The 22,596-nt window shown below is 46.7% G+C and overlaps 1 protein-coding gene across 16 annotated transcripts in view; it reads left to right on the top strand.

Annotated features, from left to right (window-relative positions):
• LOC147609142 (callose synthase 5-like) overlaps positions 1–22,596 on the top strand; it is a 168,025-nt gene that overhangs the window by 113,191 nt on the left and 32,238 nt on the right. For all 16 annotated transcript variants that reach the window (XR_015264387.1, XM_086788652.1, XM_086788648.1 and 13 more), the window contains 4 exons: positions 2,436–2,622; positions 2,712–2,823; positions 18,097–18,216; positions 18,717–18,832. Coding sequence is in view for 15 of the 16 variants with exons in the window: in XM_086788652.1 (XP_086644778.1) it covers positions 2,436–2,622; positions 2,712–2,823; positions 18,097–18,216; positions 18,717–18,832 (535 nt within the window). In the remaining variant the exon portion in view is untranslated. The remainder of the gene's footprint in view (positions 1–2,435; positions 2,623–2,711; positions 2,824–18,096; positions 18,217–18,716; positions 18,833–22,596) is intronic.

Genomic DNA, 22,596 nt, shown 5'->3' with positions numbered 1-22,596 from the left:
ACTCTCCGCAGAGAGATTGGGGTTTGGATGTGGCGTTTACTTAGATTGAGAGAGGATGCACTACCAGATAGCTTGGTTGCCAGGTTGGCATTAACACCTTGCCTACACAATAGTTCACTCCTTTGCTCATGAGCATTAAAAGAAAACTTCAGCATTGGAGTAGCAGGAAGCTACATTTGGCCTCTAGAGCCTTGGTAGCTAACCAAATGATGTTGGTGACTGCGTGGTTTGTCACGTCGTGCTGGGTTTTTTATAAAGGATGCATTGGTCAGCTTCTATGGCTCAACCGAAGCTGCCTTTGGTCAGGATTAGATGCCACTGTACACACCAGGGCGAGAGTGGCTTGGGAAACCATTGTTATGCCTAAGCAAGAGGGAGGATTGAACATCATTGACCCAGAGGCGTCATGTAAGGCTTTACTTTGTAAGCTTGTAGTTAGAGGATTGCTTCCCAGCACTGAGCCTTGGAAGGTGTAGGAGCTTCACAGACAGTCTACCATTGCTTATAGGAGTGTAGGGAGGCATAGAGGATTAGGACTGCAATAGCACACCTTTTTGGAAGGATGAAGACGAATCCCTACATTTGATTTGGTGCTATTGTTTGGCTGACATAGTTGGGCCCGCAAACCAGGTTTGAAGGGAACGACAGAGACTTGATCGTATGGGTTACCTAGGGAGTGGGTCGGTGGTGTCGTCTTCAGAACATGCGAGAGTTAGGCTACATACCTTTAGCATAGAGATTGAACACTGCATGGGAGATCATTGCTAGCATCACAGCTTGGCACATCTGTAAGGCTAGATGCACTGAGGCCATGAAGGGCACTTTGGTTTACGATACAGAGTGCATTTGCAAGCTCTAGTGTGATATTATCAACATGCTCATGGCTAGTTGGCTAGGATTCAGGGATCTTCAAGGGCTGCAGAGATAAAACATGGCCAATTCATGGGAGAATGGGATTCATGACATTTTTTTTTCACTGCCTCTCATATGGAGCCTTGCTGGTAGCACAGGGCACCCGATTGGTTGAGATTTCCCCCTCGCTTGGTCTGAAAGCTGCCTTCTTGTAAATTTTTTTCATACTTAATAGAAGTGTCTTTTCAAGGGGGAAAAAAAATGTGCCAAATCTCTGAGTTGTCTTTCCTCAAGAAGAGCTAATACAACTCCTCTTCCCGTCTGGCTAAAACCAAAGCCCTCTTCTTGTGCCGGGTGACTTGGCAAACGCTGCGATGTATCTCGCATATCGTGATCAGTCTGAGTTCCCTCATGTAAGAAGCGCAATCTAGTGGTCCGGCACTCATCATCATACCGCCCATTCTGAGGTTGAGAACCCACTGGTACGCTGGCCATACAGTGTGGGGTGGGGGAAGCTGGCATGGGCAGAGTCATGGATGTCGGAAAGAGGTAGTGATAGATCAGGGTGGGGATTCTGAGGTTGAGAACCCACTGGTACGCTGGCCATACAGTGTGGGGTGGGGGAAGCTGGCATGGGCAGAGTCATGGATGTCGGAAAGAGGTAGTGATAGATCAGGGTGGGGATTCGGTGGGATAAGTGGTCCTCATCCCTCTTGTTTTTTCCTTTTACCGTTTTGGAGGGATGTACAGAGAAGGCTCCCCAGCTGGGGCTGCTAGTTTTGTATTTCGCTTCTACGGACCTTTCTTATGAAGGATCTGCTTCTAGAAAAATGAAAGCATCCCTAGCGTGTAGATCCAACATGTCCTTTAGGTAAGGAGTGACTGTCTAGACCTTCTTGCCTCCAAATTTGCATGATAAGATTGTACGCCAGGGCTTCCCCCCCTCATTATCAAGTAATGACTAATCAAATGAGTCCTTGACCTGGTTCACTTATCAAGTTTGTCCTGCAGTTATGAACTGTTGAGCTTTCAAGTTTGATCTGTTTATTTTTAAGCCAACTCAGTATGATTTGCAAGCTTTCTTTTCCAAATAGATATTCTGATTCCAAATGTATGGAGATTTGCTCAAATAAGGGCACCTTTCCTGCTAGCCCGCTGATGGATATCTTGATGGCGGAGATATTTTGATTCTACATGTATGGATATTTGCTCAAATAAGTGTACCTTTCCTGCTAGCCCTCTGATGGATCACTAGTTACAAATGCTTCTCTGGGTACAAATTCCATTACAGCTCTAGTTTACATTAGTTTTTTTTCCCTTTGCAAGCTGATTATGTAGCAGCAACACTGTTGAAAGAGTTGTTTGATTGCTTGAACAATGGCTATATAATGGTAATCTGACTAGTCAGCAGTTTAAAGTTTGAAGCTACAAAATGGAGTAAATTGGCAGCTGCACCCAGGATAGTTGTTGATTTCATTCAGGACAAATGGAAGTTAGGGCAACTCAGACCTATGAAAATCTTTTCATTCAACTGCTGTAGATAGGGATTCTATATTCTAATGTGATGGCTACTTGCTTCACAGAAGTGTTGGAGGGTTACCAGGCACACATTGCAACCTCTGCTGCAGAAAAAACCCAAAGATCACTGGGGCCAACACTCGAAGCCGTAGTCGACATGAAGTTCACATATGTGGTCTCTTGTCAGAATTATGGTGCACAAAAACGCTCAGGGGACCAACGTGCAGCAGATATCTTGAGTCTTATGGTGAGGTAAGCATTTTGATCGCTGATGTGCACTCTGTAGGCTGTACAGACTGAAACTTTGTAAAGATGTCTGATCCCATATTTTACATGTCTAGGTACCCATCTTTAAGGGTTGCATACATAGATGAAAAGGAGGTGAGGGAAAAGGATAAGATACTAAAGGAATATTATTCAGTACTCGTGAAAGCAGTGAATGGACTGGATGAGGTAATCTATTTTGTTTTGTCCATTACAGGCCTGGTAATTCACACATCTATTCTGGTAATTGACAAATTTATTAGTCATGTATGCTTTCCTTTAATTATTAAAGAAGAAGGGTTCCAAAGACCTAGATGTTCAAACTTTAAATTAATGTTTACAGTATCAGCGTTGATACGTGAAGGATCTCAAGCCAGCTATTTTTTTTGCCGGGAAAAAGATCCTTCTATTAGTTACCGAGAAAACAGACATAATGGCCAAGTACAAACTTGCCCTCAAACGGGAATTGCGAGTCAAGATGTGCAAAAGGGGGAGGGTGCTCTTCTCCTCAGGGTGGCCATTCTAGGAGAAGGCTAGAAGGCTATCTCATACAATGGGGTGTTGGGTGGGGGGGGGGGGGGGGGGGTGGGGGGGAACAACCACATATCCCACAGCGGCTTCCAAAAATCTGAGAGAAAGTGTGGCGCGAGACCCTAGGACCGCCCATGTCTTGCTGCTTGCTGGAGTGCCCTCCACCTGTGACATCTGAATCCTATGGCCTAGCTGTGTAGTGTAAGCAAAAAAGGAGGTGCTAGGTGTCTACTCATTGTCCTCTGGATCCTGCCATGTCCACTCTCCCGGGTTCCACGCGAGACTTGTGAGAGGCCTGCTCTCCCAAATCCATAACTGTTAGTCTCTCTGGCCACCTTGGCCGGTGGAGGGTCAATGTGCCGCTCATGTGCATGAAAACCAATCACCCTCACCCTCTACAAGGTGCATCCCCTGAAGTCCTCCAAGGGAGCCTCTACTCTCTCCAATCTGCCATGAAGCCCAGTAGAGAAGGTGAATAAGGCGGAGCTCTCATCCGCGCCATGAATTGCCAGCGGGGTATATTGTGCTTGGTGAACACTCCCAACCACTGTGGGGGAGGGTCCAGTATCGGGGCCAGCCACTCTGGAGGGATGGAGTCGTTGATGTTGAGGCTACATCTATCTTTGCCGCAGATCCCACCAAGGCCTGTCTCCTGGGCCTCTGGGGGAAGTTGTCTGAATGTAAGCCAATCTTCAAGTGACCTAGCAGGGCCCATGTCCAAAGCTCCCGAAGATGCGTGTAGGTGAACCCTAAGCATTTGACCACTAGGCAGATGGACCATGGCGTTGAAGATCAGAGGCTGTGGGAGCTGCTCTTTGGAGGCGACTGGAGTTGACTGTTGAAGAGCCAGCCTGAGATGATCGCAAGCATGCAAGAGATAGGCTGCTGGAGCTGACTTCTGAAGGGCCGGCCTGAGATGATCCCAAGCACGCAAGAGACTTGCTGCAAATTTGTTCTCAAATGCTGGGCTAAAGCCACGTGCCAACATCTCTGTGAAAATTAATCTCAAGCTCTAAGGCCAAGGGCCTCCTAGGATCGGGGTGTGGGCGGAGATCCTAAGAATTCCTTCCAAGGCTCACCACCCGGAAGAAGACCTCGAACAATCAACTTACCCAATAAGGCTCGGCTCTGAATGGAGTGGTTGATGATGCCCAGGCCTCCTCTATGTCGTGGCTGAATGAGCACTCTCCAGGCCGCCTTGGCTCGGTCAGATCTCCCATCACTGCCAACTTATAGAAAGTTCTGGATCAAATGCTGAACTTGACCAATATAGGCGTCCGGGAGAAAGACTAGCATGAGGTGATGTACCACATGGTGGTGAGAAGAACCCGGTTCGCCACCACAACCCGGCTAGCTAAGGAAAGCTTGATAGAACTCCAATATAGCAGCTTCTTCTGAATGCTTAGAAGAAGAGAGGCAAGCTGTTGCTCAAGGGAGATGTGGATGCCAACGTGGCATCCAAGACAACGAACTAGAGTTCCCCTTGGGACCCTTCGAAAAGCCTCAATTGGACGCCAAGTTGGGGTAGACGATGAGCCAATCCAAAATCCAGATGACTTGTGCCAGTTGATTTGTGCTTGGAATGCACGATAGAAAATCTCAATCGCCTTGGCGAATCTCTATCAAGCTAGCTATTTTGCATGGTTAAATGTTGTTTATGATTTTTGTTTTTCCATTCATTTGGATTCTATTATTAGATATGTACATTGAATCTTGTGAGTGAAGTTTCACTTGGATTTGTGACAAATGAGTACAATCCCAGTTTTGAATGTAAAAATCCCATGTTTGTGTTAGTTTCTTCAAGCTGGACATACGATAGACATGCACTACCAAGTTAACATTCATTTTCTTTTTTGTGAGAGAGCTGTGCACATGTAACCAGCGAACACTAATCTGACAAAATCTTCAGCATGGATGGGCTCACAGGTGGGTTTGGATGAGGCCAGGATGTCTCGGATGAGCCAAGGAGCTTGGGTCTGGGATCTGTTCTGTGTTCAAACCTAGATTCCTTGAGCACTCAGATACATGTCTTGAGAGAATGGGAGATTTGTCCAAATACATTTGATGCACATGCATTCATGGCTTCTTAGCATAGTGGATTCAAATGAAACGTCTTGCTTGCTTGGTGTGTGTGTGTTTGTCCTATGGGGCTGGGGATGCAGAACTTTACGTGTGACATTGTATGTTGACATTGCTTGTTGGCTTGCGACAGGTGCTAAGCATTCCTGCAAAACTCTTGCAACTTTTGGCTTATCTTTCTAGTTTAATTTGTTCTTACTTATGTGGCACACCAACTGTTTGAACCCATGGGGCCATAACACTCCCTGTCTAGAATTGAATCCTAATTCTGTGTCACCAGTCACCACCATAGGCATCATCCTACCATTGAGAGTTGATACGGCAAAAATTGAATGAAACACGGCCGTTGCCAAGGCTGTGCAATTTGGAATGTTCTCACGATTCACCACATTACTGGGCAAGCCCGCATCGGCCTTTTATCTAAAAAACGTGTCTCCTCCAGAAGTTGGGAGTTGGTGCACGTGATAGCGCTAGATTACTGACGTCATCTGAATAGTAAGGTACCATCAAAGAAACAGTTCAATGAGCCAAAAGCAGTTTCACAATACAAGAGAGTTTATACTTACACATGCATGGCTTAATCTTTTAGCCAAGCAATAAACTAATAGTAGGATCAACCAGGTTAATTTCTATGGTCTCAGAAGTCTTGTGTGTTGTGACTTCTCTCTCTCTCTCTCTCTCTCTCTCTTTTTTTTTTTCCCCTAGAGAAGAGACTTCTATTAAGTATGAGAAAAACATACAACAATCACAGCTATAAGCCGGAAAAGAATAGAATCACCCCAATATGTAAGGTGATTTCAACCACTGAGGAGCATCATGATGCCATGTAAGACCTGTGGTATTGGAGGAAAAGAAGATGCCATGGTCCCATTCCCGCATAAATATCACACGCTTCGCCTGCACAGAAGGAGAGGGCCCTTAATGCGAGCCCAAGTAGCCATAAGATGATATCACCCCATATAGTACTAATGCACTGAGACCCAAAAATCTGGACACCCTCAATAGCCTCTGTGCATCTAGCTCTCCAGATCTGCCATGCTGTAATACTGGCAATAATCTCCCAAGTGGTGCAATCCTCTGCCTAGGGGGTGTATAATCAGAGTGAGGAACATCCTGCAATAAACCATGCTGGGCAATACCTCTACGAATGAAAAAAGCAGAATCTATACCACTGTCCTCATAAAAAAGCTGCGGACCGGACTGGGAGAGCCAAGCAACTGTCCCCCAAGTCACATGCATGCATAGTCACAAGGAACGGGGGACGGGGACGGGGACGGGACGGGGGACGGCCATAAGTAGGGAACGGGGACAGGGGAGGGAACGGCACTCAAAAAATACTTTTTTTTTAAAGTTTTTCCACCCTCAGGTAACTACGCAGGCACCGGCTAACTCTACTTTGTGAGTCCCCTCTATATGAGGAGAAGGCATTTATGAGTAGCACGGGTCACCTGATAGGTCCCGGTTTAAACACAGGATGGTGGCCGATTGTGGCCAGATAGCATGAGACGATTCTGGAGAAGGTTGGCACACTGCCAACCAGGCTACATGCATATGCGGTGAGTTATTATACACCTACTGCATATGGCCTCTAAATTTTGGGTCCGTTGCGGCGCACAGTTTCACACCAGCCTACTTGGGGGAAGGTGCGGAGGGGGGCGTGAGCCCCTCTCTGCAGGGGGTCCCGGGTGGGGTCAACTCCCCTCTGGCCCGAAGGGCCGTTTACGCTAAACTCCATGCTTGTAGCCTTGTAGCCTTGTTCTTATATAGATATTAGATAGGCAAGAGCGAGGCAAGGGCAAGTGTGAGAGAGAGAGGCAAGGGCCAAGCCTCAAGGGCCAAGGGCCAAGGCCCCAAAGCTCAAGCCTAAATGCCAAACCTCAAGGCAAGAGAGAGGCAAGGGCCAAGGGCCAAGGCCCAAGCCTCAAGGCCCAAGCCTCAAAGGCTCAAGGCCTCCCCAAACGGCTAGAAACGGCCCTACAAACGGCTAGAAACGGGCAAAAGAAACCACAGAATGGCTCCGTGCCGTCCCCCACAGCCGTCCCCGTTCCTACTGCCGTCCCCTTCACCCTCCCTTGTGAGGGACGCCTCCAGGGAGACGTCTGTCCGTCCCCGTCCGTCCCCGTCCCTGCGCCATCCCGATTCGCCGTCCCGGCGTTCCAAGCCTCCGTCCCCTCCGTCCCCTGTGACTATGCATGCATGGCTCGGTCACTCAGTTTGCCCATAAGTTGGGCTACAGGACTCCAAATCTGCTGTGCAATGCTGTATCCCCATAGACAGTGTTGTATGGACTCAGAATCTGCCGCACATCTAGGACAGGAAGGTGCTACACCGAAAACTGATCTCCACTGATTGGTGGGGAGACCACCATGTAAGAATAACCAAAAGAAATGAGAGATTTGGCTCCTTCTGTATGAGTGCCAAAGTCTATGCCAATATCTGCGCTGTATCACTGGAGAAATATCATAGCTCTCCCAATGAGGCATGAGAGTAGGGATCCTATGCATATGTCGAGTCAGGAGAAGCCTGGCATTCCGAACATGAAACTAGAAAAGGAAGGCTTTTCAAAGGATCGAAGGCATCAATCCACTCCCACTCTCCTAGTGAAGATATCTGATAGGCGTGCCACCATATAGCCACAAACACCAAGGGCCATGAGTCACTATCTGAGGAGAAGAGTCAATATACCAGTGCTTCCCAGAGCGACCAACAATCCTCACTGGACTAAGCCTAGTATTTGGGATGTCTCCTCCATACATCTCCTCAATGTCCCATCAGGCATGATAGAATAAATGAGGCAATCTGTATCCTCCTGGCCCGGGAGAGCAATGACGTGCAGAGGTATGCCTATCCTCGAAAAAACTCCCAGCCAACTCGGATGATAGTCTCTGTGAAAGGTCCCAGAAAGCCACTCATGCGGAATAGCTGCATCAATCTGATCAATACGAATTCGAGAGCCCCTAAGATGGTGAGTGGATGCAACTCTCCGATCCTCTGGAAGACTCTTAGAGGTCTTCCAAGCAAGAATTGTGTATGCGCATCTCTCCCATCCTGACCATTGCATATAACGACATGCACCAAGTGGCCGACTAGCCTCATCCCTAATGAACTCGTTCCACATAATAGGTTGTCGGTCAGCCTCGTCCAAAACCTAGGAAGCCTTTGTCGCAAAAAATATATCGTGCTTCTCCATGCTCTGACAATGGCTGCAATAAGAGGGGAAGATGGTGCCCTAATATCAGCTTCTATGAACAAAAAACGTGTGCTGGGCATCCAGTCTGTCCTCCCGACCCTGGGTGTACATTTGGAAATCTGAGACAAGAAAAAATCCTTCCAAGACTCAGTGCCTGGTAGGAAACCTTTGACGACAAGTTTGCAAAAGCAACGCCCTGCACTGAACATCCGGATCGATAATATTCAAGGCCCCCTCTCTTTTGGGCTGAATAACTGTGAGCCAAGCTACACTGGCATGAGTGTTTGAGGTTCCATCCAAGCCCGACCAGAGAAAATTGCGGATCAATCTCCGCAATTGGCCAATGCACGCACGAGAGAAGCACCAACAAGAGGCAATAAACCAAGTTGAGGCAAGCAAAAGCTCTGGAGGCTCTGGAGGCTAAATCTAATCTCTTGGAGCTCCAATGGAGGAGCTTCTTCCGGATACTCACAAGTACCGGAGCAAATTGATGTGGAGGAGAAATATCAATCCCAACTTGGCATCCCAAATATCTAGCAGTGCATCCTTTGCTGATCCAAGTAAAACCAAGCTTTGCACCCCAATCAACTCTTGGTGAATCACTAACCCAAAAGCCAATAGATTTGTGCCAATTAATGAGTGCCCTTGCTGCCAAACAGAACTCCTCTAGTGCTACCCGGAAGGAAGATAAGCAGATATGTGAAGCCTCCAAAAACAGGGCTGTGTCATCAGCTAACTCAGAGTCAACCAACTCCTCATGACTACGAAGAGGCAACCTCAATCCTGAAATACCAACAGTGGAGCGGAGAAAGATGCTCATGGCCTCTGCAACTATGATATAGAATAAAGGGGCTAATGGGCAGCCCTGTCGTAATGAGCGAGAAATCTGAAACCGCTCTCTTCTATCACTGCAAGCAAGAACTCTATTGTGGGCATCACGATACATGCATGAAACTCCCTTGATCCATCTCTGAGAGAAGCCCATGTGACTAAGAGTACCCTGAAGGAAGTCCCAATCCACTCTATCATAGGCCTTCTCAAAATCCAAGAGCAGAATGGCTAAGGGCTGATTGCTCGCTTTAGCCCAATCGACGGCCTCCCAAAATGAGAAAATGTTATCAAAGATGCTTCTACCGTGTAAGAATCCATTCTGGGTATCATGAATAACATCCTGCAAAATTGGCTGCAACGTGATGCTCACTGCCTTAGCAAGAATCGTATAATTAGTCCGAAGTAAGGTGATAGGTCTCCACTAGCCAATCAATGTCTTATCCCCGCTCGTAGGAATAAGATAAATAAGCCCCTCAGTGAGAGAAGAAGGCATTGAACCTGTGTCCCACAACCATAATGTCATTGAGCTTCATCAACCATTCTAGGTTTTGAGTGTACATTTGACCTACCTTTTCAGCCTGGGGAGGATATGCGTTTTGTTGTTTGACTAAGAAATTGGTGATCTGAATACTTGCATCCATGCATTCTTGCCAAGAATGGATGACCTTGGTTATTGATTGCATGGTGCAAGGTAAGGTTGATTAGAAGTGGGTTTACATCGTCCCTCAAGGAAGAAGATGTTTTCAGAACGGTTTTCAAGTGAAGGTGTAGGCACTATGAGTTTTGTTGCTGTCATTTGAACTCATGACTCCTCTAGCTATTTTTCAGCACTTAATGAAAGATTGTCATGGTTCTTCCTTAGGAAAGTTCATGCTGGCCTTTTTAAATGATACTATATCTGAGAGATTTCTTTCGATGTTGAGAGAATGTTTGAGGCCGTAGAGACTTGCAAAAATCACTCATAATGCAGCCATTGACCCAACCTACTGCACATTCTTCCTGGATTTAATGTGCTTAAACAACTCTACAACAACCTACAGATAGTTATATCAATTTGTATCAAGTGAAATAGAAATCAGCAGCTACTTGTCAGTTCTAACCTTTCCTACATGGCTCCTCTGATGAGCAAGGATAGAGGGTGCTTGTTGCTTCAAGTGCTCTTTGCTGCTCCAATGACCGAATGTAGAATGAAGGCTAGAGGTCCCTTTTAAACCCCATTTTTAGAGCCTATCTCTTGGCCCTATTGTGTACTTTTCTGGAAAATACTGCTTCCTGCATTTCTGACCCCATTTCCTTGACATTTCATCTTACAAATTGCTTTTGGTTTCTCTTGCTTATTGCTCTCTGGAAAATACTGCTTCCTCCAGACTATGCCAAGAGGAGGTTGAGAGCGAGGAGCATTATGTATGCAAATGCAGAGCATATAGTGACATTAGAGAGAGATATACCACCACCTTCAGTGGACATCCCTCACTCCGCTAGATCATGGAATCCGCAGACCGGCGCAGATTTGGCCAGTTCTTCCTAGAGACACAGCGCCATAGAGAGGCAATTCTACGGACTCATACCACAGGGAGAGGTGGGCGACAGCTCCAGCTCACTGATTTCTTCCAGAGATCTATCCCAGTGCCTACCTTGACACAGGAGGGGGTTACACCTTAGCGCGCTGCGGACCTCCGAGCTAGACGGAGACCGAGAGCACCAGACTACCAGACTCCAGACTACACCATAGGGAGATCACAGAGATACGGGCTCGACATCAGCACCATATCCAGGAGCAGCTAGCTGACTTACACTCACACGCGGAGATCATGCTCCGAGGGATTTTTGCCTTGACATCGCCTATGTATCACATATTACACCCCGGTTATGGTACTGGTTGGAGCTAGACAGATCTGCATTGCATTCTTGTATACCCTATGCATATAGGTTGCATACTGAGCCTCTAGCAGTAGTGCTCCATCCATCACCATCCCCCCCCCCCCCCCAACTAGCTCAGTACTTTCATAGTTTATTTCATGTTCATTTTGTCCTTTTTTTTTTGGGACATCCAGAGTACATTGACAATTGTACATTGATTTGTCTCATAGGTCGAGTTCGGCCTCTAGTAGACGTTAATATAGCTTTCTTTCTTTCTTTCTTTCTCTCTCTCATTGCTTTGATGATTTTTCTCCCATTCTAGAAAAGAGACTTCTATTAAGTAAAATAAAATCATACAAAGGGACATTTCAAACCAAGAAGTAGGGAGATCTCAACCAATAGGGGCACCATACCGCCATAACAGCCCCGTAGGAGTGGAGAAGAAAATAGCATGGTTCCACTCTCTCATAAATCTGATGCATTTTGTCTACACAACAGCCCTGTACGCCGGCCTAGGTGGCTAAAAGAGTGTAAACGATGTCACTCCATACATTGCAAATACATTGGGTGCCATACCCTCAAAGGCCTCTCAGCATCTGGTCTTCCAGATATGCCACACGGTGATACTAGCAATAATCTCCCAGGTGGTGTCAATACTCAGTGAGCGTGGTCTGTATCGCAATAATGATGCCTTCATGTCCTCCCTTCTACTCCGCAGGTTTCTCAATCATGTTGAAGTTTTCTTCAACGATCCAAAGATCTGCTTGAGGCAGAGACCATGAAGGCATCGTGCGGTAGCACATCTCCTTGGAAGGATGCTTACATTTCTTTTGGTGCTATTATTTGGTTGGAAGCCCCGGAACGTGAGGAGGATGCCATGGTTGAAGATGGCTTGAGGCTTGAGCCTTGAGCAATGAGAAAGGAAAAGAGAAAGAAGAAAGAAAGCTGTATTAACGTCTACTAGAGGCCGAACTCGACCTATGAGACTAATCAATGTACAACTCTCAATGTCTTCTGGATGTCTAGAAAAAAAAAAGGACAAAATGAACATGAAATAAAGTATGAAAGTACTGAGCTAGTGGGGGGGTGTGATGGATGGAGCACTACTGCTGGAGGCTTAGTATGCAACCTATATGCGTAGGGTATACAAGAATGCAATGCAGATTTGTCTAGCTCCAACTAGTACCATAATGGGGTGGTAATATGTGATACATAGGCGATGGCGAGGCAAAAATACCTCGGAGCATGATCTCCGGGTGTGATGGATGGAGCACTACTGCTAGAGGCTCAGTATGCAATCTATATGCGTAGGGTATACAAGAATGCAATGCAGATCGGGGGGTGTGATGGATGGAGCAGTACTGCTAGAGGCTCAGTATGCAACCTATATGCGTAGGGTATACAAGAATGCAATGCAGATCTGTCTAGCTCCAACCACCACCATAATGGGGGTGTAATATGTGATACATAGGCGATGGCGAGGCAAAAATACCTCGGAGCATGATCGCCGGGTGTGAGTGTAAGTGAGCTAACCGCTCCCGGATATGGTGTTGATGTCGAGCCCGTATCTCTGTGATCTCCCTTTGATGTAGTCTGGGAGTCTGGTAGCCTGGTGCTCTCGATCTCCGTCTGGCTCGAAGGTCCGCAGCGCGCCTAGAAAGTAGAGGCCTAGAGGCTTGGAAGTTGGAAGACTAAAGAGTCAAGACTCAAGAGGCTTGGGAAATGAAATGAAATGAAATGTTATATTAACGTCTTCAAAAGGCCATAATGACCTATGAGACCAAAAAGTTACATCATGGTGGATCTAATACAATGTCTGGATAAAAAAACCTATGAGAGAGAGAGAGAGAGAGAGAGAGAGAGAGAGAGAGAGAGAGAGAGAGAGAAAAATGAAATGATATATTAACGTCCTCAAAAGGCCAAAATGATCAATCATATTAATCATGTTTAATTAATTTTGATTAGTATTAGGAAGTGATTTTGTCATTAGGAGAGCTCGATCCGTGTTTCTCAACAAATGTTCCCAAAATGTTCCCAGCACTCAACAAGCAAGCTGTAGCCTCTCAAGATACACACTCTCTCCCTCACACACACTCTCTCAACTTTCAAGCATCACACACACACACACACCGACCCACCCTCACACTCAAGTTCTCCCTTAACTTTCAAGGCTCAAGCCTCACGAGAGAGATAGATGTGGAGGAGATGTGTTTGACCTGGAGATCACAGGATGAGGTGGAGTGTATTGAGTATGGGAGATACCTCTTGGAGATGGGGACTGCACATAGGCTGGCCATTTTAAATGGCCTAGAGAGGTATCCACTTGCCAGTGGCTTTACTTGCTTTCCACACAGACATGGGGCCAACACAGTGGATTATGTTTTAGCCTCGCCAACCTTCATCCCGAGTATCCAGGATTTTGCGATTGGCCCCAGGCCCATCGGAGTTACGGTGGATCATGCACTTCTCTCCTTTACGGTGGATTTCCACACTACAGTACGCGCCAGGTTGGGCAGTCCTCCTATCACCCGAGATATACCTTCTGTAGAGAGACTGATGGAGTATGCACCGCAGAGATCTACAGCTTGTTGAGTGCAGAGGATCCAGAGGGGCCATTAGCAGAGCTCACACAGATCCTGACAGAGGCTTTACATACAGCTGCAGCGACGGCCTTCCCACACACGCAGCCCACAGTACGACCACGTCCTGGGAGCATGCCCCAGAATAGTTGGTATGATGATGACTATAGGGAGCTCAGAGCCCGGCTACAGCGAGAAATGGCCATAGGTGTTACTACATATAGACAGTCACGCATCATCTTCTGATCCCTCATTTGGCGGAAGAAGAGAGGATTCTTAGCTCGGATGGAGAGAGACATCTATCAGTTGTTTTTGAGTCAGGATTCTGGGGAGGCCTGGAGATTGCTTAGAGTGCACCCCCTGCCTCCGGCCATTACCTCTCCAGATACATGGGGCGAGTATGCAGCCTCCCTCTACACCCCTCCCTGTACACAGTACCAAAGCAACCACCACTACCGAACCCTCCAGAGCCTTGTCCACCCACTTCTACCTTCTTCACAGCAGAGATGGTGAGGAGGACCATCAACAGATTGCATACAGGGAGGGCACAGGATCATGAGGGCATTGTAGCCGAGCATTTCATACATGCTAGAGATATGATTGCAAACTTGCTAGCTCTCATGTTTAATAAAGCCATGTGTGAGGGGTTTCCTGGGACTTGGAGTACTTCCACGATTGTGCCGGTACTCAAGTCTGGAGATCCGAGCTTGCTGACTAACTACCGCACCATTATGATTGGTCACTTGCTGGCCAAGCTATATGCCTCTACTCTTGAGCATGAGTTGAGCAGATGGGCAGAGAGACAAGGGGTCCGAGCTCAGGGACAGGCCGGTTTCAGGAGGAGATTCTCTACTTTGGATCATATCTTTACCCTCAGGGCTATCATTGAGGAGGGTAGAGCACATGGGAGGAGGATCTACTGTGGCTTTGTGGATTTCCGCAAGGCCTTTGACACAGTGCCCAAAGCTAGACTAATGCGCAGGCTGCAAGACTTGGGGGTTCCATGTGAGCTCATTTGGGGTATTATGGCACTTTATGAGACAGTAGTTGGGCAGGTGCGGACTTCAGAGGGTCTCTCCCAGCCAGTACACTCCACTATAGGGGTGAAACAGGGCTGCCCGCTCTCTCCGACTCTTTGGACTATACATTGATGAGATCTCTGATTATATTGGGACACGAGAGGACAGAGGAGCCCAGTTGGCTGGCACTTGGATACCTCTGCACTTATATGCTGATGATATTGTGCTTATAGCAGACTCACCAGAGGGTTTGCAGAGGCACTTGGATATTTTACATGCTTATGCACAGGATAGTGGGCTCTCAGTTAACCTTGGTAAGACCAAGGTTATGGTGTTTAACACTACAGCTCAGTGGGTCTGGAGATCAGCGCCTATTTTCACATATGGGCAGGAGACAGTGGAATATGTTGACTCATACACATATCTTGGAGTGGTGTTCACTGTGCCCACATTTTCCATGAGGGGGGCAACAGAGGCCAGATTGACTAGAGGATATGCAGCACTAGGAGGTCTAGAGAGGATGTGTTCACAGGTATAGTTTCAGGAGCCACGCACTAAGCTATGGCTTTTTGACAAGCTGGTCACATCGGCTATGCTATATGGAGTACAGATCTGGGGGCCTAGCCTAGATCGTCACAGTCGATCAGGACGCACATACGATGGATGATTGATGGAGAGACCACTTGTGTCCATGATCTCCAGGATGATTCGGGCTAAGGCCTCGGTACCCCATGAGATTATCCGAGCCGAGATGGGAGCACCACGGATCGTAGTCGAGGCTCTTGCCAGATCAATGTCCTTCATTCATAGCGCCTAGGAGCTTCCCGACACCGGTATGCACGACTTGCTTTAGAGTCCTCTCATCAGCTAGCCATGGAGGGAGACACTTCATGTTGGTATGCGCAGATAGCATCTTGGTTTGAGCTCCACGGGTTTAGCTTAGACAGACTTCCACCCTGCCAGTACTCTCTAGAGGCACCCTCTCTCACCTTGACACATTCTGAGATTAGTAGAGTCATCAGACAGGACCTCATTCAGTTGGACACTAGGAGGACATGGCTAGAGCCCTCACAGGAGTTAGGGATGAAGATGGCTTTCTATAGAGACCATCTTCTCGGCACCACTGAGGATGGCTTTATACTTAGACTGAGCTACATGGATACCCATTTGTCTCATGGATTGAGATGCGCCATTGGGCAGATCCGCACCTCTTCACATCAGTTAGAGATAGAGACAGGCAGATTTAGAGGCATACCTCCAGGGGACAGGATATGTCAAATTTGTTGGATAGAGCCAGAGACGGAGGAGCACTACATCTGTCGCTGCACAACATATTATGAGATTCGAGGGCGCTACCATTGCCTTTTCAGAGAGGGATTTGGACCACTGGCTAGAGTCATGGACTATTGTGATCAGCGATGCTTGGGTTTTTATCTCCTGGAGATCCGCAGGCTCAGAGAGTCCATTATGAGGAGTAGACGCCTGACTGGCAGGGAGTCCACACAAAGACAGATTACTGACTTCTTTAGAGGGACTACTCGGGAGGGGACAGAGCCGACAGCCCAACAGTGGGCACCCCGTGGGACTCTAGTTGAGAGAGCTATCCAGTTGGGCAGATCCAGACGCCCGAGGGTTCACGGACGGATCCTTACATCAGAGACGGTGCCTACACTGGAGGATTCAGAGCATCATTGCGAGGCATCGGGCTCGTCCGACCATGCATCTCACTATGGCAGATATCCAGGCCATCCGGCAGAGACCCATGCTAGAGCTCCTAGGATGATTACCACTCCAGCCATATACTGTTGTACTCACTGTCACTTTTGTACTCCCCCATATTCATGTATTCATGTATCCATGTACTCATGCACCCCATTTTGACTAGTAGCATTAGCTTCCCACTCTCCCTAGTTGCTGCTTCCGGATGCTCCCTACTGATGTATTGTAGGGCTAGATACTTACCTTCAGTCCTTTCTTTTCTTTTCCAGATAGTGTATCAGATGTCACATGGTTGTAACTTTGGTCTCGTAGGTCACTTTGGCCTTTTGAAGACGTTAATATAACATTTCATTTCATTTCATCTCTCTCTCTCTCAAGCTATCAAGTGACAAGGAGGCATCCATCATCCATGGCATCCTCCTTGTGGTGGTGGCACTTCAAGTTCCAACTTCCCGTAGAAGGACGACGGGATGGACATGGTGGGATGAGGTCAATCACACCCCATCCCCTCATGGAGGTGGTGCACAGCCATGGGCATGCAAGCTTTGCCCATATAGGCGAGTGGGTGGTGCTGACAAAGTAATTTCTAAGTGCCGTTCCTACCCCCGTCACCGTTCCTTACAATGGCCGTCCCCCGTCCCGTTCCTGTCCCCGTCCCCATCCCCCATTACCGTTATCGCCCCCCATCCCTTGTGACTATGAGCAAGGCTAACACTTATAATGGCACTCTTGTCTTGGAGAAAACTCGTAGCCATCTAGAATGATGCTTATCGTGAAATGTGCCGGTAATCCACCCATGAGGTATAGTTGCATCAATTTGATTGATCTGTCTAAGACTTCCTCTGAGGTGCTGGGTAGATGCAAGTCTCTGATCCATAGGGAGACTTTAAAACATTTTCCAAGCAATAACTGTCGATCAGGCTGTACCTTTTGTGTGGGGTGAAAACAGAAATTCTTGATATACAAGCATCTTTTTATTTTTCAGAAAGAGGCTTCTACTAAGTAATATAAAATCATACAAAGGGAGATCTCAAACCAAAAGGTCGGGCTCTTTTGCATGTTCCTTATTTTCTGCTCACTGTGCTGCTCACTGTCACAAGACTCTCCTGTGGCCCCTGTCCTCTCAGTGTGCTGTGCTGCAGCATGGTTATCTTTTCTGTACCCTGGTCAAGACACGCACAGTCATCTCTCACAAGAGTTAATCTTCCCTTAGGCTTCATGATAGTACTGCAGCAGCCTCTCATAGTCTCTCACAATCAACCTGGCTCTCTTCTCGTTACTGAAGCGCAATGTCTCCTAACAATGTCCTTCAAGCTTTCTTTGTCTAACAGCCTGCAATCTTCGATTGGAACAGTATGCATTTTTTGTGAGGATAACATGTACCAGCCTCTGAAAACTGGCAGGCATCTACCATGAGGTTCAGATGCCATTTTCACGATTCAGCCCCATGAGAATTGTCAGCTGGAACATTCAGGGGCTAGGTCCCATGTAGCCTTTTTACATTTAACAGACAATCTGGTTCTTAACAATGTGGTTCGCTTTACAAATGTACATTGCAATTCAAGAACTTATGTTTTGTAATCAGTTGATGAATCTCTACCAATTCTGCAAGAAGTCAGGAATGACTTCAAAGCTGTTTGCTGTTACGTTACAGGAAGTCTATCGAATCAAGCTACCAGGTCCAGTCAAACTGGGAGAGGGGAAACCTGAGAACCAGAATCATGCCATCATCTTTACACGTGGTGAGGCGTTGCAGGCAATAGACATGAATCAGGTATTTTTTTCTAAACCAGGACATTTCTCCCTTCGACTTACTAAATCCCAAAGCCCATCTTTCATGAGAACAAACTTAAGTTTTACTTGCCATGTATAGAAACCATCACCATTAAATTTATCTACTATGAGAGTATTTTCCATGGTTTCCTTATGGGGATGGGAAGGTCTTTGCAATGGGATTATCCAATGCCAGTGTCTAGTCCCTTACAAAGGTGGCGATATGCTTTTCGTATGACTAATACTTTCCAGGTTCAAAAACTGTAAAACCAGAAATACCCTGATTTGGAAGATTGATTTTGGAGTACTAAACCAAGGGGAAATTTGAATTTGATGATGCACAAGTGTTAGCCAAATGGTAAACTAGAACCCTCAAATGGTTCTCTAAAAACTGACTGTAATTAGCACTAATTACCTTATGAATAGAGATAATTTTCTACTAACAAAAATTATGGCGTCTATTTGGCCTTGTTGGTATTAAGTCATATCTGGTTTTGCCAGGATAACTATCTAGAGGAGGCTTTCAAGATGCGGAATCTGCTGGAGGAGTTTAGGGGGGATCATGGAGTTCGGGATCCCACTATCTTAGGTGTTAGAGAGCATATCTTTACGGGCAGGTATGCCATGCTGCCTTGTTTTTATGGAGAATCAGGGTGTATCTTTACAAGAACTAGCTGCTGTGCAGTTTCCATTGGTTTCAGTGCAGTCTTTTCTTGACTCTCCCTGTTGTTCATGTGTTTCCAATGTTCTCAAGTCTGCATGTTTCCATCATATATAGTACTGTTTTTTCTAGCAAGGAAATTGGTGCACAAATTTGTTTTCGGTGCACAAATTTGTTTTCGGTGAAAAGAAAAGGGGGAAGCATAAGGCTCTCCATATTCCACTATGGATGCCTCACCTCTGGGTTCATCTCTTCTAAGTCCTTTTTTCTTTGGGTTCTGTGTATTTTATGTGGGTATGTGCACATATCTGCTTAAGGGTGCCCACATTGGACCATCCGGGCTGGGAGCATCCCGATTGGAGCATTTTGGTGGACCATCCAACAACGGATCTCCTAAAGCGCACCACCAATGACTACATGAGAGGTGCATGCATCGACATTAAAGGCTCTACACTGTCACCCCGATGGGCATCTATCAAAGATAGGAGATGCCATCGGCTCCACCAACTCTACTTCCGCAGGAACCATTGATTCCTAATCTCATCATTGGATCATCCTTTTCCATCTCGTCTTGTTCATTGAGATCTATAGTCAATGTGTCATCCGTTTTGTGTGTTGTCCAACTCACTATGAAACCACTGTTGGGTATGCGCGGTGCAGTGAGGAGCATGTAACAGTTTTACAAGTGGATTTATCATGCTTGATTTCTGCAACTTGGCGAGATGCCTCTCTTCATGAAGATTATACTGTAGTTCCTCCCAAGGAAGCTCAGATATCTAGGAGATATTGATCACTGCAGGATTCTATCAGCAGTCCGTTTGCATATCTCCAGTGAGAGACGGGGAATTGTTGAAGAGTCTTCATCGACGGACTCTTCTTCGACATATTGTTTGGTACTTGCATTTATTCTTGTTTATGGCAAACCAAGTAATCATATCCCGTGGAACATTGTCAAATAAAATACTTCAATAACATACTTGTTATTGGGGGGGGGGGGGGTCGGCTTTGGTTCAAGCCCGAGTGCGGTGTCTTTGAGCATATTTCAATAATATACTTGTTATATGTGGGGGGGGGGGGGGGACCTGGTTCCGGCCCGAGTGTAGTGTCTTTGAGCATGTCATTTTTCAGCTTTGTTAATGTTTTGCGCTGTTTCCATTTCATAAAATGGTTAAGTGATTGTTATTTACGAGACAGTGCCCAATATGTGCTCACACCTAGTGGAGTGAATTACATCTCGTCCCTTCAAAATGGGATGAAATGTTTCAAATAGCACGAGACCTCTTAGCCAAAACAGTGTTTTACCCAAAAACCATATGTTAGGTTAAATTTTTCTCGAAGGTTTTTTATCCACACACACACACACACACACACACACACACACACACACACTTTTTGTGTTTTAGTGAAACCATTGAGAGCAATTGATTCCAAGCATGATAGATAGTCGACAATGCCCATAATCTGGTCCAGTCAAGGAAGTCTGTATAGTTTGGTAGGGGAGAAGCAAGGCAACCAAAAAGCCAGAACATTAAACCGAAACGCCTCCCCGAAAAACGAGCCCAAAGATGTGCAGACAAATCATCAAGAAAATTGCGAGAGTGTGAACAATACCATAGAAGGTGAGGCACTGTCTTTGTAAGATGAGAGCACTGCCTACAAGAAACAATGGCAATGTGCCTTTGTACTAAAAGAAATCCAACTGGGAATACCCCAACCAGACATCTCCCCAAAAACTATGGTTGCTTAAGGGGCAATCCACTCTTCCAAATTCTTTTCAATGCAGCTTTCCACCAAGCAAGAGATTTTGACATATGCCAAAGGCAATTTGCATGAGCCTCAATCCATGGAGGTGGTAAGAGTAACCTATAAGCGTTGGCTAGAGACAAATTGCCAAATGGTATAGGAGTATATCCTGGAAGGTGTCCAGTGCACAGAGCTCCCAACATGCATGCCCATGGCTTGACTTGCTCTATAAATGTAGGTAGAAGAGTGGCTTTCCTTGCCAATATATGATAATGGATGTTAAGGACATTGAGCGCACCATTCATTTTGAGCGAGCTGATAAGGTCCTACCTTAACAAACGTAACCCTATTCTATGTGCTTTGGTTTTCCAGAGACATTCCATTGCTTTAAACATGAAATCATCAATGTGTTTGCTCGACCAAGGTAAGAGCGGAAGATGGAACTGGACGTATTCTATGATTATTGATTGTACTATACGCAATCACACAATAGAGGCGATGTAGATAATTTTCAGTATTCTATTTTAGAGTGCAATTGTGCCATTACCCATTGAGTTTCATCTTTCATAGACAATTCCCAACCAATGGGATAGCCAAGATGCCTAACTATCTCTTTAGGTGGGAGGATCTGACTCGGCCACAAAAGCTAATGCCAGTCATAATCTTTCAAAGGGAGTAACTTTGATTTTTCAAAATTTACATGTAATCTTGTAGCCAAACCATAGAGGGACATTGCTTTCATGAGAGTCCTTACATCAGCCTTTGTATTCTTGGGAAAAAAGAGTCATCAGCATATGCTTGTGTCACAAATTGTGTACCATCAGCCATGGAGAGACCATGTAGTTGTGCATCTAATGTCAATCTGCCCATGTAAAAGAGCATTGGGTGAGTTGCAATGGCATGCAAAAGTGCACTAAGCGGATAACCCTGTCGAGCAGATTTACCAAGATACGAAGAGGCTGAAAGTTCTCCACCCAGAATGCATTTAGTTGATCCCTCTTGATAAGGCCAAAAGAGGATATTTTTCATTTTGGGCCCAAATCCCATTCTATCCATAACCTAACATATGAACTCCCATTGTACCGTATCAAAAGCCTAAGCTATGAACTCCCATTCTACTCGCTAATCCACTCCCACTCAGCTGAGGACGGCTGAGCTTGCGCTGCTGATTTTCCTGCCCGTGCCTGCCCCCGCCTGCCCTCTGCTGCCCTCGCCAGCCCCTCTGCAGCCCCCCGCCTGGCCTCCCCTCCCCTCGTGCTGCTCCCGCCAGCCCTTTTGCAGCCCCCCTGCCTGCCCTCTACTGTCTTCGCCTGCCTTTCTTCAGCTCCCGCCAGCCCTTCTGCTGCCCCTGCCTCCCCCTCTGCAGTCCCCGCCTGCCCCTTTGCTGCCCCCACCTGCCCCACTGCCTTTGCTACCCCAGCTGCTCCCGCCCTTCTGCTCCTGTTTTTGCCCCCCTCTTCTGCACCCGCCTCTCTATCAACAGCAATTTTACCTGGATTCAAGTTGGCCGCCCATTTTTTTTGATTGGCGTTATGGCTGCTTTTGCCACAGCCAATCTTTCGTCACCCCCATTGGCTGGGAGAATCATCAATTTTTCACAAGACGAGCTCACCTCTCTTCAGCACGACATTGACCTTGAGGTCCAGACTACCCTTGTTGGGAGAGTTTATGGTTCCCACCCTTCTCGTTCACAGGCCCGTGAATGGCTTCTAGCAGCTCTCCCTTCGGAGCTAATTGTGCACTTTCAGGATACTCATTTACTTGGTCGAGACTTCTTCCAGGTGGACTTTCATTCTTCAGAAGCTACTTCTCAGGCTTTGGCTAGGAGCCCCTTTCCTCTTGGTCCTAGGAAGATTTTCTTCTTTCAGTACCACGTGGGCTTTGATCCAGTGGTGGAGGATCAGCGCCTTACCCCGGTCTCATTACGGTTCCCTACTCTTCCTCGGTCCTATTGGAAGCTTTTAGCTTCCATAGGGG

The sequence above is a fragment of the Cibotium barometz genome, chromosome 52, assembly GCF_041138505.1.
Source record: "Cibotium barometz isolate CiBa-2024 chromosome 52, ASM4113850v1, whole genome shotgun sequence".
NCBI classification, from domain to species: Eukaryota; Viridiplantae; Streptophyta; class Polypodiopsida; order Cyatheales; family Cibotiaceae; genus Cibotium; species Cibotium barometz.
Note: the sequence above shows the minus strand (reverse complement) of the source record. Positions and strands in the feature narration are given on the sequence as shown.